General features: G+C 45.6%; 1 protein-coding gene across 2 annotated transcripts in view; it reads right to left on the minus strand.

The window, feature by feature from the left end:
- Window positions 1–644: 644 nt before the first annotated feature.
- pomgnt1 (protein O-linked mannose N-acetylglucosaminyltransferase 1 (beta 1,2-)) overlaps window positions 645–21,513 on the minus strand; it is a 45,649-nt gene continuing 24,780 nt past the window's right edge. For both annotated transcript variants that reach the window (XM_061683861.1, XM_061683860.1), the window contains 6 exons: window positions 18,401–18,526; window positions 18,254–18,318; window positions 18,100–18,144; window positions 17,834–17,969; window positions 6,610–6,719; window positions 645–2,146 (listed from right to left, as the gene is read on the minus strand). In XM_061683861.1, the coding sequence (XP_061539845.1) occupies window positions 2,065–2,146; window positions 6,610–6,719; window positions 17,834–17,969; window positions 18,100–18,144; window positions 18,254–18,318; window positions 18,401–18,526 (564 nt within the window). In that variant the 3' untranslated portion in view covers window positions 645–2,064. The remainder of the gene's footprint in view (window positions 2,147–6,609; window positions 6,720–17,833; window positions 17,970–18,099; window positions 18,145–18,253; window positions 18,319–18,400; window positions 18,527–21,513) is intronic.

The following is a 21,513-nucleotide window of genomic DNA, read 5'->3' on the forward strand; positions in this document are numbered from 1 at the left end:
GTGAGGTGTGCTGTAGATTTGACAGAGGAGTTTATAATGGAGGTGGGACTGTAACAGGGATTAGCCCTGAGCCCCTTCCTGTTTGCAGCGGTGATGGATCGGGTGACAGATGAGGTTAGACTGGAATCCCCGTGGACCATGATGTTCGCAGATGACATTGTGAGGTGGAGGAAGAGTTAGAAAGGTGGAGGCATGGACTGTAAAGGAGAGGAATGAAGATTAGCCAAAGTAAAACAGAATATATGCGTACAGACATGAAAAAGGTGACAGAAACATTGCAGGGGTGTTTGGGGGATCCCCGGTCCACCGCAGAGAATTTTTGGGATTTTAACATAAATTAAGCAGTCTGGAAGACTCCAAGCAGGAAAAAAAACATTTATTTATACCACTCAAGTACATGTTGTACAAATTTAAGATTAAAATGAAATTTGCCTCATTTCTTTGCTTTTTTTGTTTTGGTCTTCAACTTGAGCCAGGCCCATCTCTACCTGCACCTGATGCCTGCTTCAATCTGTGTCGCATGCATAGCATCCTCCTCTTTAAGCACTCTCATTCTGGAAAAGAATGGACTAAATTCATTGTCTGTTTCACATCATTTTTCACTATTACCAACTTTGAAGGGTAATCCCAAATGCATCTTCCGGAAATATATTAAGTTTTTTTTTTTTTTTTTTTTTTTTTTACTATTTCTGAATTTGAAGTTAGTTAATTCTGTGTCGTGACATAGCCCCTAACATCGCACCGTCGCTTAATACATTTAACATAAACATCCAGCACGACCGCAACCCTTGTGAGGATAAAGCGGTACAGAAAATGGATGGATCTGTAAACTAATTAGATAATTGTCGGCGCGTTTCCTAATTAATACAAGATGTACTAGCGGATCAGCATGAACATCAGTAAAATCAAAACAACAAAATAAAATTTTCTGCAAGGTGTTTTCTCAAATTATAAGTGGGCTGAAATGTCCACATTTGGGCAACTAGTGCTCAAATGACAAATACTGCAATACATGAAAGCTGTTGTTTTGGTTCGTCGAGATGTAAACACGAGTAGCGCGTCGTTGCCGTCACAGTCACGACAACCAGGTCGTGACTTTCTTGTGTCGTTTGATTGCTGAACTAGGCTTAAACTGGATTGGTGCGAACAGCGCCCAATGCGGAAGTCGAAATACTTGAGAAATAAAAGAAGCGAGCGACATTTAGATAATTGAAACGGAGTAAAAGTATCGTTACTGAATTGCCTCTTAAAAACCGCATATTATGTTTACTTGGGTTATATTTGATTTTTACATTTGAGTCACTTCATCATTAAGTGGGTAAACTATGCAAAAATTTGAGAAGGCGGCCAATACTCTTTCACAGCACTGAAAATATTCAAAGTTCTATCCAAGATTGCTTGATGTTACCAACAGCCAATCAGAACATGAGAGAATGAAAATCTCGTGAGACTGGTTAAATGTTCATTATTTTGAATATAGACTTTACACTGCATTTTAATCAATATTTATATATGTTAAATACTGTACAGTATTTATATTCATGTAAAAAGCTGTAAAAAAACGATTAAAAACGATCGTTATAAACTGAAAACGTCTGCCATATAATGGAGCAGCAAAGTACCGTTACCGCTTAACAGCTGAAGCGGCGGAAGTGTTTTTTCTGGTGTCGTCAAATCCTGTGACTCCAAAGCAGGTCCCGAGCGCACAGGCGGAACTTCAGGCCGATGTGCTTTCGCATATTAGTCCGCCGCGGAGTAACATTCAGAAATTACATCTGTGTGTGGATGGTGGATGAGTGGAGACAGCAGACGTAGATACTGTATGTTCCCCAAATATTCTGTGGTATAGCGGGGGGACACTGTAAATCAAACAGGATCCTGCAGTTTTAAGGGAAATGGAATCAAAGTCACTGTGCAACAACAGACAGACTGGGTCTGATTCAGTGGTGTTAAACCTCGGTTGGGGCTCCCAGAACAGTATTATTCGTGGTTGAAAAAATTGTTAAGGCCTGGCTGGGCTGGTTAAAATGTGTGAGAGAAACAGAGAGAGCAAGAAAGAGAGGTTTATAGCTGCTCTGCTGGTGCACCCTCTTCTTTGGGGGGAGGCTCTAAGTGGATGGGGATGACATTGGCAGGTTTCTTCACACTGGTCGCCACAAACAAAGGATAAGAGAGGAGAGTTATTTCATCTGTTCAGTGACGCGATAGCTGTATTATACAGTCGTACCTTGACTTGAGTTTAATTCATTCTGTGACCAATTTACTCAAATAGCAAAATATGTTTTCCTCATTGAAATGAAAGCGCCATTAATCCTGTTTCACCCTCCCAAAAAACAAACACCACAATTTTTGTTGTCAATAAAGAAAACTAGCACTGTATTGTACAACCCCAATTCCAATGAAGTTGGGACTTTGTGTTAAACAAATAAAAACAGAATACAATGATTTGCAAATCATGTTCAACCTATATTTAATTGAATACACGACAAAGACAAGATGTTTAATGTTCATACTGATAAACGATTGTTTTTAGCAAATAATCCTGAAATATAGGTTGAACGTGATTTGAAAATCATTGTATTCTGTTTTTATTTATGTTCAACACAATGTCCCAACTTCATTGGAATTGGGGTTGTAAGAATATAAAACGAAAAAACATGCAAAATGAGAAAAGAGAATGCAAAGAAATTATATGGTTTTATTAAGTGTAATTTAGCCGAAGATCCCAAGCACGCATGCTCAGAGTCGTACGCTAGTGTATTTTTCGGGTTGTTCTGCCTAAATGTGCCTCTACGACATTAGGCTGACGGCCGAACGTCGACACAAAGGTATGTGACAAAAAAATTTGAAAATCATGGGAAAGTCCATTTATTTCAATAATTTGTTTCAAAGAGTGAAACTTGTATATTTGTTCACCACACACACAATGTAAAATATTTCAAGCCTTTGCTTCAATTTTGATGATTACGGGAGAAAGACCCAGTCAACCCAGTATTTCACAGAATTAGAATATCATGACAAAGTTCAACATTGTAGGGTTCCTGTGTCCCATTCTTGTCAGCTAATTCACGTAAAACACCTGCAGAGGTTTTCCTCAGCCTAAAAATGGTCTCAGTCTGTCTTAGTAGGCTTCTGAATCATGGGGAAGACTGCTGACTTGATGGTTGGGCAGAAAACTATCATTGACACTCTCCAAATTGAAAAAAGAAAAATTGCAAACAAAACTGGATGCTCACAGAGCGCTGTATCAAAGTACATGAACAGAGTGTTAAGAGGAAGGGGATAGGGATGACCGCAGCCTTGAGAGGATTGTCAAGCAACGGCCATTCAGAAATCTGGGGGAGCTTCATAAGGAGTGGACTGAGGCTGGTATGAGTCCATCAAGAACCACATACATACATACGTCTGCATGACATGGGCGACAGCTCCAATTCCATGTGTCGAGCCACTCCTGAACCAAAAACAACATCAGAAGGGTATGTGCTGGGACCACACAGTGAGCCGACACGTTATTAGGCTTCCCGCATAGTTTCTAGGCCGGACAAGCCTTGCTGCAACATGATTGGCTCCTGCGTCACGGGAAGGGCAGGCTACGCAGATATAATGAGATGATCATCCCAAACGTGTCAAATTTGTATGAAATAAAAATAGGTTTGTCACGGTTAAGTTTAGGGCTAGGGTTTGGGTTAAGGCGGTTTAGGATGAGTTGAGTTGTTTGTACACAGTGTCGGTACTGTTGTTTGTAAAAGACGGAAAACAAAAGTTTATGGAGCGCTGATGAGACGCACAGCCTTCCTGCCCAATAGATGCAAAGAGGGCGGGGGTCGAGCGAGTGGAGGGGGAAGAGAGAGAGAGAGAGAGACACGCATGGCGCATTTAAAGGTACAGGCACGCAAGTCAGACTTGATTGTATTGATTATAAAACGAGTTAATATCTTTACATTCTCTTCTGTTATGGTTTGATGACAAAATGTTACAAATCCTGCCAACTGGTCTTTTTTTTAACGTAAAAAAAAAAAATCTGTCTTTTTGGGGACTGGAACAGATGATTGCATTTGCATTCATTTTAATGGAGAAATGTGAGCATGGCCATAGAATGAAGTAAACTCGTATCTCAAGATACCACTGTATCAATAATAACAACAATAACATGCTAGCTAGTGTGTGGTTGAGATGAAACTAGCTATGGGATATTTAACCAAATATTAGTGGCGGTTTATGTACAGTACTGTGGCTATTCAAGACGAGAGTGGTGTGAAAGTGTTTGCCCCCTTCCCGAGTTCTTATTTTTTGGCATGTTTGTCACACTTAAACTTTTCCCATCATGAAACAAATGTAAATATTAGTCAAAGACAACACAAAATGTTGTTTTTAAATGATGAATGAATAATTTGTCTTGTCAGACCACAGAGTATTTTCCCAAAAGTCGTGGGGATCATCAAGATTTCTTCTGGCAAAATTGTGATGAGCCTTCATGTTCTGTTTGCTCAGCAGTGGTTTTCGTCTTGGAACTATGCCGTGCAGGCCATATTTATGGCGGCGTCATGAACACTGATGTTTATGTCTGAAATAAGAATTGTGCTTAATTTAGAAGGAAACGATGAGTTGGACGCCGCGCCAGCGTCACTTGCGGGTTATCGTAATTTTAAATTACAGCGTTATAAATCAAGATATTTGATATATATGAGGGGGCACGGCTGGTTAGAGCGTCTACCTCACAGTTCTGAGGACCGGGGTTCAATCCCTGGCCCCGCCTGCGTGGAGTTTGCATGTTCTCCCCGTGCCTGCGTGGGTTTTCTCCTCCCACATCCCAAAAACATGCATGGTAGGTTAATTGAAGACTCTAAATTGCCCGTAGGTGTGAATGGTTGTTTGTTTGTTTGTGCCCTGCGATTGGCTGGCAACCGGTTCAGGGTGTACCCCGCCTCCTGCCCGATGATAGCTGGGATAGGCTCCAGCTCCAGAAATGACGACAAACCTTTTTAATCAGTTTCTTATCGGAAGGTGGCTACATGTTAGAAACTTTGAGTTCTTGACTTTCCAGAGGTTTCGTTCCGAACCCAAACTGCTTTTCTACCATCTTCACGAACACAGAGCGGCTGGACTGCCTTTTGGTGTTATTTTTCCATTCTAGGACTATTTTGTGGTTTAAAACCAGTGGAGTAAAAATATTAATTATTGCATTTAAGATAACGAGACCATTTCCTCACCCTGCATTGTTCCACGCTAATCCTCTTTCATACCTGCAATGAATGTTTCAAATGTTGTGGTGTGGAGACCATTACTATTGTCCATGTGACATTTGTGGTGTGGGGTGAAACATTTCATTTGATTCAGTTAACAACTGATTTGACGTTAGACATTCAAGTTTGCAGGAATACAGTCACTAGTGGCGTTCATGTAAAGTTCTTAAATATTAACTCCCAGTCGAGTCACAGACTGTCTTATGAACCCATGTCTGTAGTGTCGTTCCGTCACCCGTGGGTGTCGCTGCTGCCTGTTTCAACTCCCAAGTGGCGGTACTCAACAGGGCGGAGGCGCCTTTGTTGGTGCAATCCTTCAACTGGCGGGGAGTTAATGAACTTAGCGTCCGGGGGCGAACTCAGCATCCTTGGGTCTCCGCTTTGAAAGGCCAGGCAGCCGTGATTCACTTAGCGTCAGCATGGCAAAGCAAATATCTGTGTCTTCTTTTTGATGGTTTATGCCGTTTATTTGTTTCGAGTCTGCGTGTGACTCTGCAGTTAACGTCTACCTCGGCGGGGAGCGGCGGTAGTGCGAGGCTGGGGTGCCGGCTGGCATCTTTCGCGTGGCATGTCCGCTACACTAACCTTAACTGAGGGAAGTGAGTCCTGCAGTTCTTTGGATGTTGTCTTTTGTGACCTCTTGGATGAGTCGTCCCTGCGCTCGAGGTATTTTTGGTCGGCCGGTCACTCCTGGCAAGGTTCACCACTGTTCTATGTTTTCACCATTTGTGGAGTCTCAAAGCTTTAGAAATATCTTTTTAACCTTTTCCATACTGATAAATCTCAATTACTTTCTCATTTGTTCCTGAATTTCTTCAAATTTCGGCATGATGTCTACCTTTTGAGAATCTTTTAGTCTACTTCACTTTGTCAGCCAGGTCCTATTTAAGTGATTTCTTGATTGTAACAGGTGTAGCAGTGTCAGGCCTGGGTGTGGTTAGAGAAATTGAACTCAGGTATGATAAACCACAGTTATGTTTGGGGGGTGGGGGGGCAAACACTTTTTCACACATAGCCATGTAGGTTTGGATTTTGTTTTTCTCCCTTAATTAAAAACATGTAAAAGCTGTATTTTGTATGTACTTGTGTTGTCTTTGACTAATATTTAAATTTATTTGATGACGGGAAACAATTTAAGTGTGACGAACATGAAAAAAAATCAATCAGGAAGGGGGCAAACATTTTTCACACCACTGTATGTATTATTTTAACCCTGTGTGGATTAGAGAGAATCCTAAATTCAAATTTGTGCACCCAATTCTCGTCTTTAAAAATCCGCGATTATATACATTGTTATGTATCACATAACCATGGTAAAAAATAATGCTAATAACATACAGCATGTCAAGACATGCTGCTAACTTACGAGTATGGGGAGATTGGTACAGCCACCACTAGGATATGATTTTTCTTTCGAAACAGTCGCCACAGGCCTCTGTGATTTCCACGTACATCCAGGTCCCAAACATGGAGGCACTTGTAGAAGAATGAGGAAGACATAAGAGGGTTTTTAAGACAGATCCATCCACACTGTTGTTTACATATATTGCTAATATCACAGATGGCTGGGCTATTACTGTAATTTCTCGTGAATAATGGATCTCTTTCCAAAGTCAATCGATCAATCAAATTTTATTGATATAGCACTTTTCATAAATAAACAATGCAATCGAAAGTGCTTCCACAGATATAAAAACAGACAATTAAAACAGCAGCTAATATATATATTAAAAAAAAAAACACCCCTCCCATCCCCATATATACATAAATGCACACACACCCGCATGTACATGGAAACACAGGATGTAGTATATTGACAAGTAGTATAGTATAGAGACATGGCAAGGCACCGAGGATCCTGGGCATGGAATGACAACCTGTAGGAGCCACTGCACACCAAGACATGTCGTGATTAGTGATCGTGACAAATTTCAGGACGATTAGCTGATCATATTTACTCGTTTGTTAGAAATCGATACAATCAGAGTCATCCTTTTTCTGCTGTACTTTCGTTTGCAAGTTGTAGATGTAAACAGTAAGAAGTAGTGCACCCTAAAACTCCATTCACAATTTGTATTGACAGTAACGAATGACGAGCGACTCACAAACGAACCGTTACTCCTTGCACTATTATGAAATAATAGTCCAAAACATGAAAAATCTATTGAACCGGGAAGAGCGTATGCTCGGTCGTTTTGACTGGCGCGTATTACCTGTGGCGTCTCTGTACAGTAAAGTTAGTTTTTGTTTTTTTTAAGTTTCAAATAGTCTACTTTAACGAGGATCCCTCGCCGTACCTGAGCCACAGGTAGAATCCCAAGTCTATTTTGCGTTGGTTGGTGCCATAAATTCTCACGGACCGGACCAAAGCTAGCCTGCTGGCTACCCAGCAGCTCAAATCATCTTTCACGCTTTGTTCGATACATTTTCTCCGATTCATTTGCCGTGTTCACCCTGTCCAGCGATTGCTCCTTTTCGGCTTCTGTTGTGGTGCTTCCATGTTATCCGTGAAGCTCATTGGAGCTAAGCCTAAATGCAAGCCTCCTTCAGCGGCAAACTCATTATTTTGTTTTTTTTCCCGAACAAACTTAAACAGATATCGGTGAAGCTACAATGCATACAGTACAAGTACAGTCAGTCAAAATTACATAAACAACGGATGTGGCAGCATTCCAGCTCGTCAGAATAAAGAGAGAAGTATTTTATTCTGAGTCGTTTTAATTCTAATGTACAAATTGTGATCAGGGATTATTATTTTTCACTGGGTTTTGCGAACCAATCCAAATCACCACTAATTCGTTGGTCGTGCTCGTAAGTAGTAGTAAACAAGGACCAATTGCGGACATTTGAAAGTAGCAGTCATTTTAAAAGGACATGTAGCAATGCATCAATAACTGGAAAAATATAACTGTTAAATACAAGGTGTCTTCATTGTTTGTTTATATCGTTAACTTGTATACTTAGAAAATACACAGGACTGTAAACTGGTGTGCACTGTTGTGTTGTATTTGTTGCACTTCTTCTTTTCCTTTCGGATTGTCCCGTTCGGGGTCGCCACAGCGCGTCATCCTTTTCCATGAAAGCCTATCTCCTGCATCCTCCTCTCGAACACCAACTGCCCTCATGTCTTCCCTCACGACATCCGTCAAACTTCTCTTTGGTCTTCCTCTCGCTCTCTTGCCTGGCAGCTCCATCCTCATCATCCTTCTACCAATATACTCACTATTTCTCCTCTGGACGTGTCCAAACATCGAAGTCTGCTCTCTCTAACTTTGTCTCCAAAACATCGAACCTCGGCTGTCCCTCTGATGAGCTCATTTCTAATTTTATCCAACCTGGTCACTCCGAGAGCAAACCTCAACATCTTCATTTCCGCCACTTCCAGCTCTGCTTCCTGTTGTCTCTTCAGTACCACTGTCTCTAATCCGTGCATCATGGCTGGCCTCACCACTGTTTTATAAACTTTGCCCTTCATCCTAGCAGAAACTCTTCTGTCACATAACACACCTGACACCTTCCTCCACCCGTTTCTTCACTTCCTGACCACACTCACCATTGCTCTGGACGGTTGACCCCAAGTATTTCAAGTCCTCCACCCTTGCTATCTCTTCTCCCTGTAGCCTCACTCTTCCCACACCACCCCTCTCATTCATGCACATATATTCTGTCTTACTTCGGCTAATCTTCATTCCTCTTCTTTCCAGTGCATGCCTCCATCTTTCTAACTGTTCCTTCAGCTGCTCCCTCCTTTCACTGCAGATCACGTCATCTGCAAACATCATGGTCCACGGGGATTCCAGTCTAACCTCATCTGTCAGCCTATCCATCACCACAGCAAAAAGGAAGGGGCTCAGGGCTGATCCCTGATGCAGTCCCACGTTCACCTTAAATTCTTCTGTCACACCTACAGAACACCTCACCGCTGTTCTGCTGCCCTCGTACATGTCCTGTATTATTCTAACATACTTCTCTGCCACTCCAGACTTCCTCTCACAGTTCCTCTCTGAGTACTCTGTCATAGGCTTTCTCTAGATCGACAAAGACACAGTGTAGCTCCTTCTGACCTAGTCTGTACGTCTCCATTAACACCCTTAAGGCAAATAATGCATATGTGATCCTGTTTCAAGGCATGAAACCATACCGTTGCTCGCAAATACAGTGGGGACGAAAAGTATTCAGACCCCCTTAAATTTTTCAGTCTTTGTTATATTGCAGCCATTTGCTAAAATCATTTAAGTTAATTTTTTGTCTTCATTAATGTACACACAGCACCCCATATTGACAGAAAAAACGGAATTGTTGACATTTTTGCAGATTTATTAATAAAGAAAAACTGAAATATCACACAGCCTTAAGTATTCAGACCCTTGGCTCAGTGTTTAGCAGAAGCACCCTTTTGAGCTAATACAGCAATGAGTCTTTTTGGGAATGATGTTTGAAGTTTTTCACACCTGGATTTGGGGATCCGCTGCCATTCCTCCTTGCAGATCCTCTCCAGTTCTGTCAGGTTTGATGGTGAACATTGGTGGACAGCCATTTACAGGTCTCTCCAGAGATGCTCAATTGAGTTTAAGTCAGGGCTCTGGTTGGGCCAGACAAGAACAGTCATTGAGTTGTTCTGAAGCCACTCCTTTGTTATTTTAGCTGTGTGCTTAGGGTCATTGTCTTGTTGGAAGGTGAACCTTCGGCCCGATGTGAGGTCCTGAGCACTCTGGAGAAGGTTTTCATCCAGGATATCCCTGGACCTGGCCGCATTGATCTTTCCTTCAATTGCAACCAGTTGTCCTGTCCCTGCAGCTGAAAAACACCCCCACAGCATGATGCTGCCACCACCATGCTTCACTGTTGGGACTGTGTTGGACGGGTGATGAGCAGTGCCTGGTTTTCTCCAGACATACCGCTTAGAATTAAGGCCAAAAAGTTCTATCTTTTTCTCATCAGACCGGAAAATCTTATGTCTGACCATCTTGGTGTTTTTTTTTTTTTAGCAAACTCCTTGCAAGCTTTCATGTGTCTTGCACTGAGGAGAGGCTTCCGTCAGGCCACTGTGCTCTTAGGAACCTTAAGTGCAGCAGAATGTTTTTTTGTAACCTTGGCCAGATCTCTGCCTTGCCACAATTCTGTCTCTAAGCTCTTCAGGCAGTTCCTTTGACCTCATGATTCTCATTTCCTCTCACATGCACTGTGAGCTGCAAGGTCTTATATAGACAGGTGTGTGGCTATCGACAAAGACACAATGTAGCTCCTTCTGACCTTCTCTGTACTTTTCTATCAACATCCTCAAGGCAAATAATGCATCTGTGGTACTCTATCGAGGCATGAAACCATACTGTTGCTCGCCAATACTCACTTCTGTCCTGAGTCGAGCCTCCACTACTCTTTCCCATAACTTCATTGTGTGGCTCATCAACTTTATTCCTCTATACTTCCCACAGCTCTGCACATCACCTTTGTTCTTAAAAATGGGCACCAGTACACTTTTCCTCCATTCCTCAGGCATCTTCTCACACACTAGAATTCTATTGAACATGCTTCCATACCTCCACAGGAATGTCATCAGGACCAACTGCCTTTCCATTTTCCATCCTCTTTAATGCCTTTCTAACTTCCCCCTTACTAATCATTGCCACTTCCTGGTCCACCACACTTGCCTCTTCTACTCTCCCTTCTCTATCATTTTCCTCATTCATCAACTCCTCGAAGTATTCTTTCCATCAAGCTAGCACACTGCTGGCACCAGTCAACATATTTCCATCTCTATCCTGAATCACCCTAACCTGCTGCACATCCTTCTCATCTCTCTCCCTCTGTCTGGCCAGCCTGTATATATCCTTTTCTCCTTCTTTAGTGTCCAACCTGGCATACATGTCATCATACGCCTCTTGTTTGGCCTTTGCCACCTCTACCTTTGCCCTGTGTCGCATCTCAATGCATTCCTTTCGCCTCTCCTCGGTCCTCTCAGTGTCCCACTTTTTCTGAGCTAACCTCTTTCCTTGTATGATTTCCTGTACTGTGCGGTTCCACCACCAAGTCTCCTTCTCTCCTTTCCTGCCAGAAGATACACAAAGTACTCTCCTGCCTATCTCTCTGATCACCTTGGCTGTTGTGGTTTCTGGAAGCTCATCCTGTTCACCGAGAGCCTGTCTCACCTCTTCCCGAAAAGCTGCACAACACTCGTCCTGTCTCAGCTTCCACCACATGGCTCTCTGCTCTGCCTTTGTCTTCCTAATCTTCCTCCCCACCACCAGAGTCATCTTACACACCACCATCCTATGCTGTCTAGCCACATTCTGCCCTACCACTACCTTACAGTTGGTAACCTCCTTCAGATTACATCGTCTGCACAAAATGTAATCCACCTGCGTGCTTCTACCTCCGCTCTTGTAGGTCACCCTATGTTCCTGCCTCTTCTGGAAAATTTACTTACTTTTACTTTTTTATGAGTTACACTGTTGTGCGAAAAATTCTATTTTTCTATATTTTCTTTGCCTTGTTATTTTTTTATTTTGTATGCTAATGTAATGTGAGGTTTACTATTTTCAATATTGACCATGACATCCCAAGGCGTTCCCAGGCCAGCCGAGAGACATAGTCTCTCCAGCGTATCCCCAGGGCCTCCTACGGTGGGACGTGCCTGGAACACCTCACCAGGGAGGCATTCAGGAGGCATCCTAAAAAGATGCGCGAGCCACCTCATCTGGCTCCTCTCAATGCGGAGGAGCAGCAACTCTACTCTGAGCCCCTCCCCAATGGCTGACCTTCTCGCTAAGGGAGAGCCCGGACACCCTGCGGAGGAAACTCATTTCGGCCAGTTGTATCTTGTTCTCTTGTGAGGGTAGGAACGTAGATCGACCAGTAAATAGAGAGCTTTGCCTTTCGGCTTAGCGCTTCACCACAACGGACTGATCACTGCAGACACTGCACCAATCCGCCTGTCGATCTCCCGTTCCATGCTTCTCTCACTCGTGAACAAGACCACCAAATTCTGACACTGGTCGTACAGGGATCAAACAGCCTGTATCAGGGGGTTCAGCACCCCATACTCCTGAAGCACCCCCCCCCCCCCCCAGAAGCACCTTCTCCAAGTCCACAAAACACATGTAGACTGGTTGGGCGAACTCCCATGCACCCTCGAGGACCCTGCCGAGTGCCAGCCAGTACCCATCAGCTGCCTCAGGAGTCCCCCAGCCCAAAAAGGCCCGATAGGACTCCTTCTTCAGCTTGACGGAATCCCTCACCGCTGGTGTCCACCAATGGGTTCGGGGATTGCCGCCACAAGAGTCACCGATTACCTTTTTCCCAATCACGCCCTTCCAGGTCTCACTGTCATTGCCAACGTGAGCATTGAAGTCCCCCATTAGAACGATGGAGTCCCCAGCAGGATCGCTCTGCAGCACCCCCTTCAAGGACGACAAAAAGGGTGGTTACTCTGAACTGCTGTTTGGTGCGGAGGGAGGCTACCCTCTCGTCCACTGGGGTGAACCCCAATGTACAAGCGCCGAGCTGGGGGGCAATAAGTATACCCACCCCTATTCAGCGCCTCTCACCGTGGGCAACTCCAGAGTGGATGTGAGTCCAACCCCTTTCAAGAGGACTGGTACCAGAGCCCAAGCCATGTGTGGAGGCGAGCCCAACTATATCTCCTCGGAACATCTCGACCTCACACACCAGCTTGGGCTCCTTCCCTGCCAGAGAGGTGACATTCCATGTCCCTAGAGCGAGTTTCTGTAGCTGGGGATATGATCGCCAAGGTCCCCGCCTTTGGCCACGCCCAGCTCACACTGACCCTACCAGGAGCATTAAGCCCCAGACAACATAGCTCCTAGGATCATTGGGACACACAAACCCCTCCACCACGATAAGGTGACTGCTCAGGGGCCTGCTAATTTTTATATTGTTTAATGATTTGTGTATTGTGTTATAATTTAATTTGAAACTATGTAATCTGTAGTGTTATTAAAGAAAATGCACATTTGCAAGTAGCAATAATGTTAATGCCGTATGTAGCATCAAACATTTTCATTTTGATCCAACTTCATATGTTAAATGTTAAACTACTCTCTCGCTTCTTTAATTTTCAGTACAGATGCTTGAAAACTGTCAGTTTGAAAAGGTTTAAAAACAATGTGAAAAAATAGTGATAATAATGGGGAAAAATATACATCCAAAATATACTTTACAAAATATGTCCCAGCCCTAACATCACATGTACAGTATATCACTTGGAAAATGCTTCAGGAAAACCTTTAGTTGCTCACTCAATTCTCATACTCCCTACTCGTTCTGCTCATAATCATAGATAATTATTCAAAGCCTAACAGCTGGAAGTTAACTGCAAACAATCCCCTAATTGTCCAAAAGAGATGTATAAGACATGAAAGGCATCTGCACACACTCCCGCTTTGAATAATTATCTATGATTATGAGCAGAACGAGTAGCGAGTATGAGAAGGACAATTAGGGGATTGTTTGCAGTTAACTTCCAGCTGTTAGAAGATGCCTGGTGTGGGAAATGAAGGTTGAAAGGAACTGACAGCAAGAGGAACAATGCCCTAGCCGAATGGACTTTTTCCACGCGATGTAGACCAATACTGTAAATGTTAGCAAGGACGAACGAGCATGAAGTTGAGATGCACGTGCTGCTAAGATGAATAAGCAAGGCAGTCTATCCCAGTTGCATCCCATTCTGGATTCACTGCTGAATCATTCGGGGCTTTTCCACCAACTAGCCCAGGAATTTGGAGTTCCTGGTCGCAAAAGGTTCCTGTGGCCTATGTGGTTTGTGTTTCCATCGCACTAATTAATTCAGGGTAGGTTAAGCAAATTAGCCTGATGTTGCTCATTACTGACACTTACTGGATCTAGAAAATGTTGGTGTTTCAAGCTTTCAATGTCAAATTTTATATCTTAGTCTAAAGTTACAATATTTTTTATGCCATTAAAACCAAACCCTTTGACCAGGTGGGGCAATTCATAACTCAGTGGGAATACGTACAAATTGGTGTTTGGAAACCTCACGCCCCTTAGCCCCGGCCAAGGAAGACACACATGCCCACTTGGGCTCAGACCTCCCGTCCTTAGCAGGACCAAGTCGGCCAGTAGTGGACCTTGCCGCCGGGGCAGCGGAAGATCTCGCTGTGAGCCCACTGCCACGCTCGAGCTGTGTTTCAAAGTTTTGCTTCTTGTTCCGAGAAACAGCAAACGCTGACAGTTGTCAACCAATCAGCATTCGTCAGCACAGCCCACCCCCTCAAAGAGTTCCTGGTAGCTCGAGGAAGATCCTATCAGAGGAACGAAATAATCCAGGGGGAACCTTCCATGGCCTGGTAGTTTTTTTTTTTTGGGTGGGGACACAGGGGGAACTCAAGCTACCAGGGTAGCTCGGGAAGTTCCTGCGGTGGGAATGCCTCCATTGCTTCTGCTGTACTTCCCATGGGCTCACCACCTGTGAGAGGGGCCATAGGGGTCGGGTGCAGTGTGAGCTGGGCGGTGGCCGAAGGCGGGGTCCTTGGCGATCCGATCCCCGGCTACAAAAGCTGGCTCTAGGGACGTGGAATGTCACCTCTCTGGCAGGGAAGGAGCCCGAGCTGGTGTGTGAGGTCGAGAAGTTCCGACTAGATATAGTCGGACTCGCCTCCACACACAGCTTGGGCTCTGGTACCAGTCCTCTCGAGAAGGTTTGGACTCTCTTCCACTCTGGAGTTGCCCACGGTGAGGGGCGCCGAGCAGGTGTGGGTATACTTATTGCCCCCCGGCTCGGCACCTGTACGTTGGGGTTCACCCCGGTGGACGAGAGGGTAGCCTCCCTCCGCCTTCGGGTGGGGGGACGGGTCCTGACTGTTGTTTGTGCCTATGCACCAAACAGCAGTTCAGAGTACCCACCCTTTTTGGAGTCCTTTGAGGGGGTGCTCGAGAGCGCTCCCGCTGGGGACTCCATTGTTCTGTTGGGGGACTTCAATGCTCACGTGGGCAATGACAGTGAGACCTAGAAGGGCGTGACTGGGAGGAACGGCCCCCCCGATCAGAACCCGAGCGGTGTTCTGTTATTGGACTTTGGTGCTCGTCATGGGATTGTCCATCACGAACACCATGTTCAAGCATAAGGGTGTCCACACGTGCATTTGGCACCAGGACACCCTAGGTCGCAGTTCGATGATCGACTTTGTGGTCATGTCATCGGACTTGCGGCCACATGTCTTGGACACTCGGGTGAAGAGAGGGGCGGAGCTGTCAACTGATCACCACCTGGTGGTGAGTTGGGTCCGATGGTGGGGGAAGATGCCGGTCCGACGTGGCAGGCCCAAATGTATTGTGAGGGTCTGCTGGGAACGTCTGGCAGAATCCCCTGTCAGAAGGAGTTTCAACTCCGACCTCCGACAGAAATTTGCTCATGTTCCGGGGGAGGCTGGGGACATCGAGTCCGAGTGGACCATGTTCCACGCCTCTATTGCTGAGGCGGCCGACCGGAGTTGTGGCCGTAAGGTGGTCGGTGCCTGTTGTGGCGGCAATCCCCGAACCCGTTGGTGGACACCAACGGTGAGGGATGCCAGTCAAGCTGAAGAAGGAGTCCTATTGGGCCTTTTTGGCCTGTGGGACTCCTGAGGCAGCTGATGGGTACCGGCTGGCCAAGCGGAATACAGCTCTGGTGGTCGCTGAAGCAAAAACTCGGGTATGGGAGGAGTTCGGTGAGGCCATGGAGAAAGACTTCCGGACAGCTTCGAGGAAATTCTGGTCCACCATCCGACGTCTCAGGAGAGGAAAGCAGTGGACCACCAACACTGTGTATAGTGGGGAATGGGGCGCTGCTGACCTCGACTCGGGACGTTGTGAGTCGGTGGGGAGAATACTTCGAAGACCTCCTCAATTCCACCGACACGCCTTCCCATGAGGAAGCAGAGTGTGGGTTCTCTGAGGCGGGCTCTCCTATCTCTGGGTTTGAGGTCACCGAGGTAGTTAAAAAGCTCCTCGGTGGCGGATGAGATTCGCCCGGAGCACCTAAAGGCTCTGGATGTTGTGGGGCTGTCCTGGTTGACACGCCTCTGCAACATCGCGTGGACATCGGGGACAGTGCCTCTGGATTGGCAGACTGGGGTGGTGGTCCCCCTTTTTAAGAAGGGGGACCGGAGGGTGTGTTCCAACTACAAGGGGGATCACACTCCTCAGCCTCCCTGGTAAGGTCTATTCAGGGGTGCTGGAGAGGAGGGTCCGTCAGGAAGTCGAATTTCAGATTCAGGAGGAGCAGTGTGGTTTTCGTCCTGGCCGTGGAACAGTTGACCAGCTCTTCACCCTCGGCAGGGTCCTCGAGGGTGCATGGGAGTTCGCCCAACCAGTCTATATGTGTTTTGTGAACTTGGAAAAGGCGTTCGACCGTGTCCCTCGGGGAGTCCTGTGGAGGGTGCTTCAGGAGTATGGGGTACCGAACCCCCTGATACGGGCTGTTCGGTCCCTGTACGACCGGAGTCAGAGTTTGGTCCGCATATCCGGCAGTAAGTCTGACTCGTTCCCGGTGAGGGTTGGACTCCGCCAAGGCTGCCCTTTGTCGCAGATTCTGTTCATAACTTTTATGGACAGAATTTCTAGGCGCAGCCAAGGCGTAGAGGGGGTCCGGTTTGGTGGCCTCAGTATTGCATCTCTGCTTTTTGCTGATGATGTGGTTTTGTTGGCTTCATCAAGCCGTGAGCTCCAACTCTTACTGGAGCAGTGTGAAGCGGCTGGGATGAGAATCAGCACCTCCAAATCTGAGACCATGGTCCTCAGTCGGAAAAGGGTGGCATGCCCTCTCCAGGTCGGGGATGACATCCTGCCCCAAGTGGAGGAGTTTAAGTATCTTGGGGTCTTGTTCACGAGTGAGGGAAGAATGGAATGGGAGCTCGACAGACGAATCGGTGCAGCGTCTGCAGTGATACGGACTTTGTATCGGTCCGTTGTGGTAAAAAAAGGAGCTAAGCCGAAAGGCGAAGCTCTCAATTTACCGGTCGATCTTCGTTCCTACCCTCACCTATGGTCATGAGCTGTGGGTCGTGACCGAAAGAACGAGATCCCGGATACAAGCGGCCGAAATGAGTTTCCTCCGCAGGGTGTCCGGTCTCTCCCTTAGAGATAGGGTGAGAAGCTCGGTCATCCGGGAGGATCTCAGAGTAGAGTCGCTGCTCCTCCGCATTGAGAGGAGCCAGATGAGGTGGCTGGGGCATCTGATTCGGATGCCTCCCGGACGCCTCCCGGGTGAGATATTCCGGGCACGTCCCACCGGGAGGAGACCCCGGGGATGACCCAGGACACGCTGGAGAGACTACGTCCTTCGGCTGGCCTGGGAACGCCTCGGGATTCCCCCGGAAGAGCTGGATGAAGTGGCTGGTGAGAGGGAAGTCTGGGCGTCCCTGCTAAAGCTACTGCCCCCGCGACCCGATCCGGATCAGCGGTAGAAAATGGATGGATGGATGGATGGATGGCTTCTGCTGTATTAAATCTACGAAGGTGAATCATAAACCAAATCCTCTTCGCCAAATAATTTTTGACAAAAGAACACATTTTTGCCGACAAGATTAGCTAACACTAGCACCCTAGCACCACAATTTACACTAAGGAGCTACCTTAGCAAGCTCAGTCCAGGTCAAGGAGTCCGTCTCCGACTCCATCTTAATGAACATGACATACACTTTCCCCTCAGAGTCTGGCAGCATCGAGTCCTCACACAGGTTCTTCGTGTGGTCCAGCACCTCTGCCTCCCTGGAATCGCAAATTGTTAATCAAGAAATCTGACAAAGATAATGTAACAGCTACAGTATAAATACGAACTTCGCCAAGTTATTGATTGAAACAAACAATATGCTCAGTGTCTCATCTAAATCTCACTCACCGAAGCAGGTTTTGGATTTCCACTTCATAGGCATCCTTCTTTAAACTGTGATAATGAGTAGAAAAACACCATGTTGTTCTATATCATAAAACCTAAAAGCACCAAGTGTTGTTTATCCTGTTTATAAGCATCAGTCATTTGGCAGTACACCTACCTGTCCACGTTCTTCAGCTGAATGTGAGGAACTGTGTTGAACTTGTGTTTCTTGAAATATACCTCCTATGTAAAAAGAGAGAGTACAAACAAGACAGTCAATAACTCTGCATTAAGGACTCATTTTTGAAGGGATTTTGCAACTTACATGAAAATATCCATTCATGTTAAGGCCGATGATGCCAAAGTGGTAGGAGCGGGACACATCAGGTATGATACACTCTCTACCCTTCCTCTGCTCTGGCATTCGCATCCACATGTCCCAATCCCACAGCTACATTAGAGACACATACCATGGTCATATCAGCTTCAAAACAACAACAACAAAGCTAAAGGTACACAATCTAAATGCCTTTTTCCAAAAGGTTTCACATAATGGGTTTCTACTGTGTTTGTGGCATAAATTAAAATGCATGTGACAGCATTGCATTTCGACCATTCATTGTGCGACTGGTACTCAGAGGTGGGTAGGAATGGGTTCTGTTACATTTACGCCCCAAAGATAGCTGGGATAGGCTCCAGCGCGCCCACGACCCTAGTGAACGATAAGCACTACAGAAGATGAATGAATGATTTGCACTTTATTTAACCAGGTAAAAGACCATTTAAAACAGAACATTTCTTTTGCAATGGTGACCTGGCCAAGAAGGGAGCAAGTTAAATGTCAAGTCCAACTCAATCATATTCAAGTGTATTTGTATCTTCCCTCTCAAAAAGATACAAAAATAAATCAGTTGAATTGTACACATTTTATTTTATTTGACCTTCATGCTGTGATTCAAAAAATAATCACTAGTTACTCGGTACTTAAGTAGTTTTTTTTTCCACTGAGTACTTTCTTACACAAGTAATTATTTGGAAGATTACTTTTATTTGATTCATATTATTTTAAAGACGCAGTACTCTTACTTGATTACAATATTTGGCTAGTCTACCTCCCTAATCTGCTGCTACCCCACAACATGTAAAGTTTGTCTGGCTGTAAAATCTGATCCAACATACTGTGCATCTGTTGTCTGTTGCTCTTTCCCCAAATCGCCCATAGAGATTTGTGCGCACTTTGGCATGTCCTATTATATTTGGTATAGTCAGTCTCAAGAATGTGTATTGTGTCAGGGCATAACCTACAGAAGTTTAGTTATCAGTGGGAGGGAAAGGCAGAGCAAAATCATATGTATTGACTGTCAATATAAAATGTTTTTAAGCCCCTGAATTCAAACATTTTGCTTTGAAGAATAAGTCTGTCCTTAGATGATCTATCAGATCATGAAACAAAAAAAAAAAAAAAGAACATTGTAGGGGAAATCCCCCGGGCCCCTGCAAATATTTTTATTTTAACATAAATTAAGCAATCTGGAAGACTCTGATGAGTACAAAAAGGCAAAATAAACACAGTTTCTTTACGCGGAAAACCCTTTATTCACACCGCTCAAGCACATGTTGATGTATAAATTTAAGATTAAAATGAAATTTGCCTCATTTCTTTGCTTTTTTGTTTTGGCCTCCAACTTGAGCCAGGCCCATCGCCACCTGCCCCTGATGCCTGCCTCGAGCTGTGCCACATGAGCAGCATCCTCCTCTTTATGCACTCTCATACTGGAAAAGAAACCTAACCCTATGCACCTGAGCAGAGGCATTTTCACAGTATAGCAGAATGCCTGCAAAAGAGTGGTAGGCTCCTTCCGCTATTACCCTTTCAACAATCCACTTCAAAGACAGCAACTGCATTCCTGAGACCAAATGCTCTATCTAGCAGATCGCCCGTGCAGTTTACAGGGCAATACCGCCTCGAAGGTAAGCTATGAGACTAGCCATAAACGGAGGCTGCTTTTGTATTGTCAAAGATTGCGTTCGCCATTTGGTGGTGCAGACCCAGACTTGTTTATTCCTGTAGGGGTACAGTTGATTCAATGATAAGAGGGCCACCTGGTACACAAAAGTGACACCAACTACAGGTAAGAGGGAGTCGCTTTACAATTCAAACCTTAGTGAACCATTCAGGCTTAGGAGCGGTACTAAAGAGTACACCCACAAATGCAAGACTTATTACTCATAGCGAATCTGACAATGAAAACAGCTGTTAAGACACAAAGGCTTGTTCAATAAACCTGATTTAGCCCAACCGCCTGTTTTCATTGTCAGAAGGACAAAGGACGTAGTCTCTCTAGCATGTCCTGGGTCATCCCCGGGGTCTCCTCCCGGTGGGACGTGCCCGGAATACCTCACCCGGGAGGCGTCCGAATCAGATGCCCCAGCCACCTCATCTGGCTCCTCTCAATGCGGAGGAGCAGCGGCTCTACTCTGAGATCCTCCCGGATGACCGAGCTTCTCACCCTATCTCTAAGGGAGAGACCGGACACCCTGCGGAGGAAACTCATTTCGGCCGCTTGTATCCGGGATCTCGTTCTTTCGGTCACGACCCACAGCTCATGACCATAGGTGAGGGTAGGAACGAAGATCGACCGGTAAATTGAGAGCTTCGCCTTTCGGCTTAGCTCCTTTTTTTACCACAACGGACCGATAGAAAGTCCGTATCACTGCAGACGCTGCACCGATTCGTCTGTCGAGCTCCCATTCCATTCTTCCCTCACTCGTGAACAAGACCCCAAGATACAGCCTTGGTGGAGTCCAACCCTCACCGGAAATGAGTCCGACTTACTAGCGGATATGCGGACAAAACTCTGACTCCGGTCGTACAGGGACCGAACAGCCCGTATCAGGAGGTTTGGTACCCCATACTCCTGAAGCACCCCCCACAGGATTCCCCGAGGGAGACAGTCTAACGCCTTCTCCTAGTCCACAAAACACATATAGACTGGTTGGGCGAACTCCCATGCACCCTCGAGGACCCTGCCGAGGATGTAGAGCTGGTCCACGGCCAAAACGAAAACCACACTGCTCCTACTGAATCAGAGATTCGACTTCCCGACGGACCCTCCTCTCCAGCACCCCTAAATAGACCTTACCAGGGAGGCTGAGGAGTGTGATTGATGATTGATTTCAACAATTAAACTTAAAATGACGGTAAACTGGAAGTAACGCAAGCGTCGCTTGAGCCTTGGTAAGAGAGGTAAAGAAGAACCCAAAGATCACTGTGGCTGAGCTTCAGAGATGCAGTCGGGATATGGGAGAAAGTTCCAGCAAGTCAACCATCACTGCAGCCTTCCAGCAGTCGGGGCTTTATGGCACAGTGGCCCGACGGAAGCGTCTCCTCAGTGCAAGACCCATGAAAGTCCGCATGGAATTTGCTAAAAAAAACAC

Source organism: Phycodurus eques, chromosome 8 (genome assembly GCF_024500275.1).
Source record: "Phycodurus eques isolate BA_2022a chromosome 8, UOR_Pequ_1.1, whole genome shotgun sequence".
In the NCBI taxonomy this organism is placed as follows: Eukaryota; Metazoa; Chordata; class Actinopteri; order Syngnathiformes; family Syngnathidae; genus Phycodurus; species Phycodurus eques.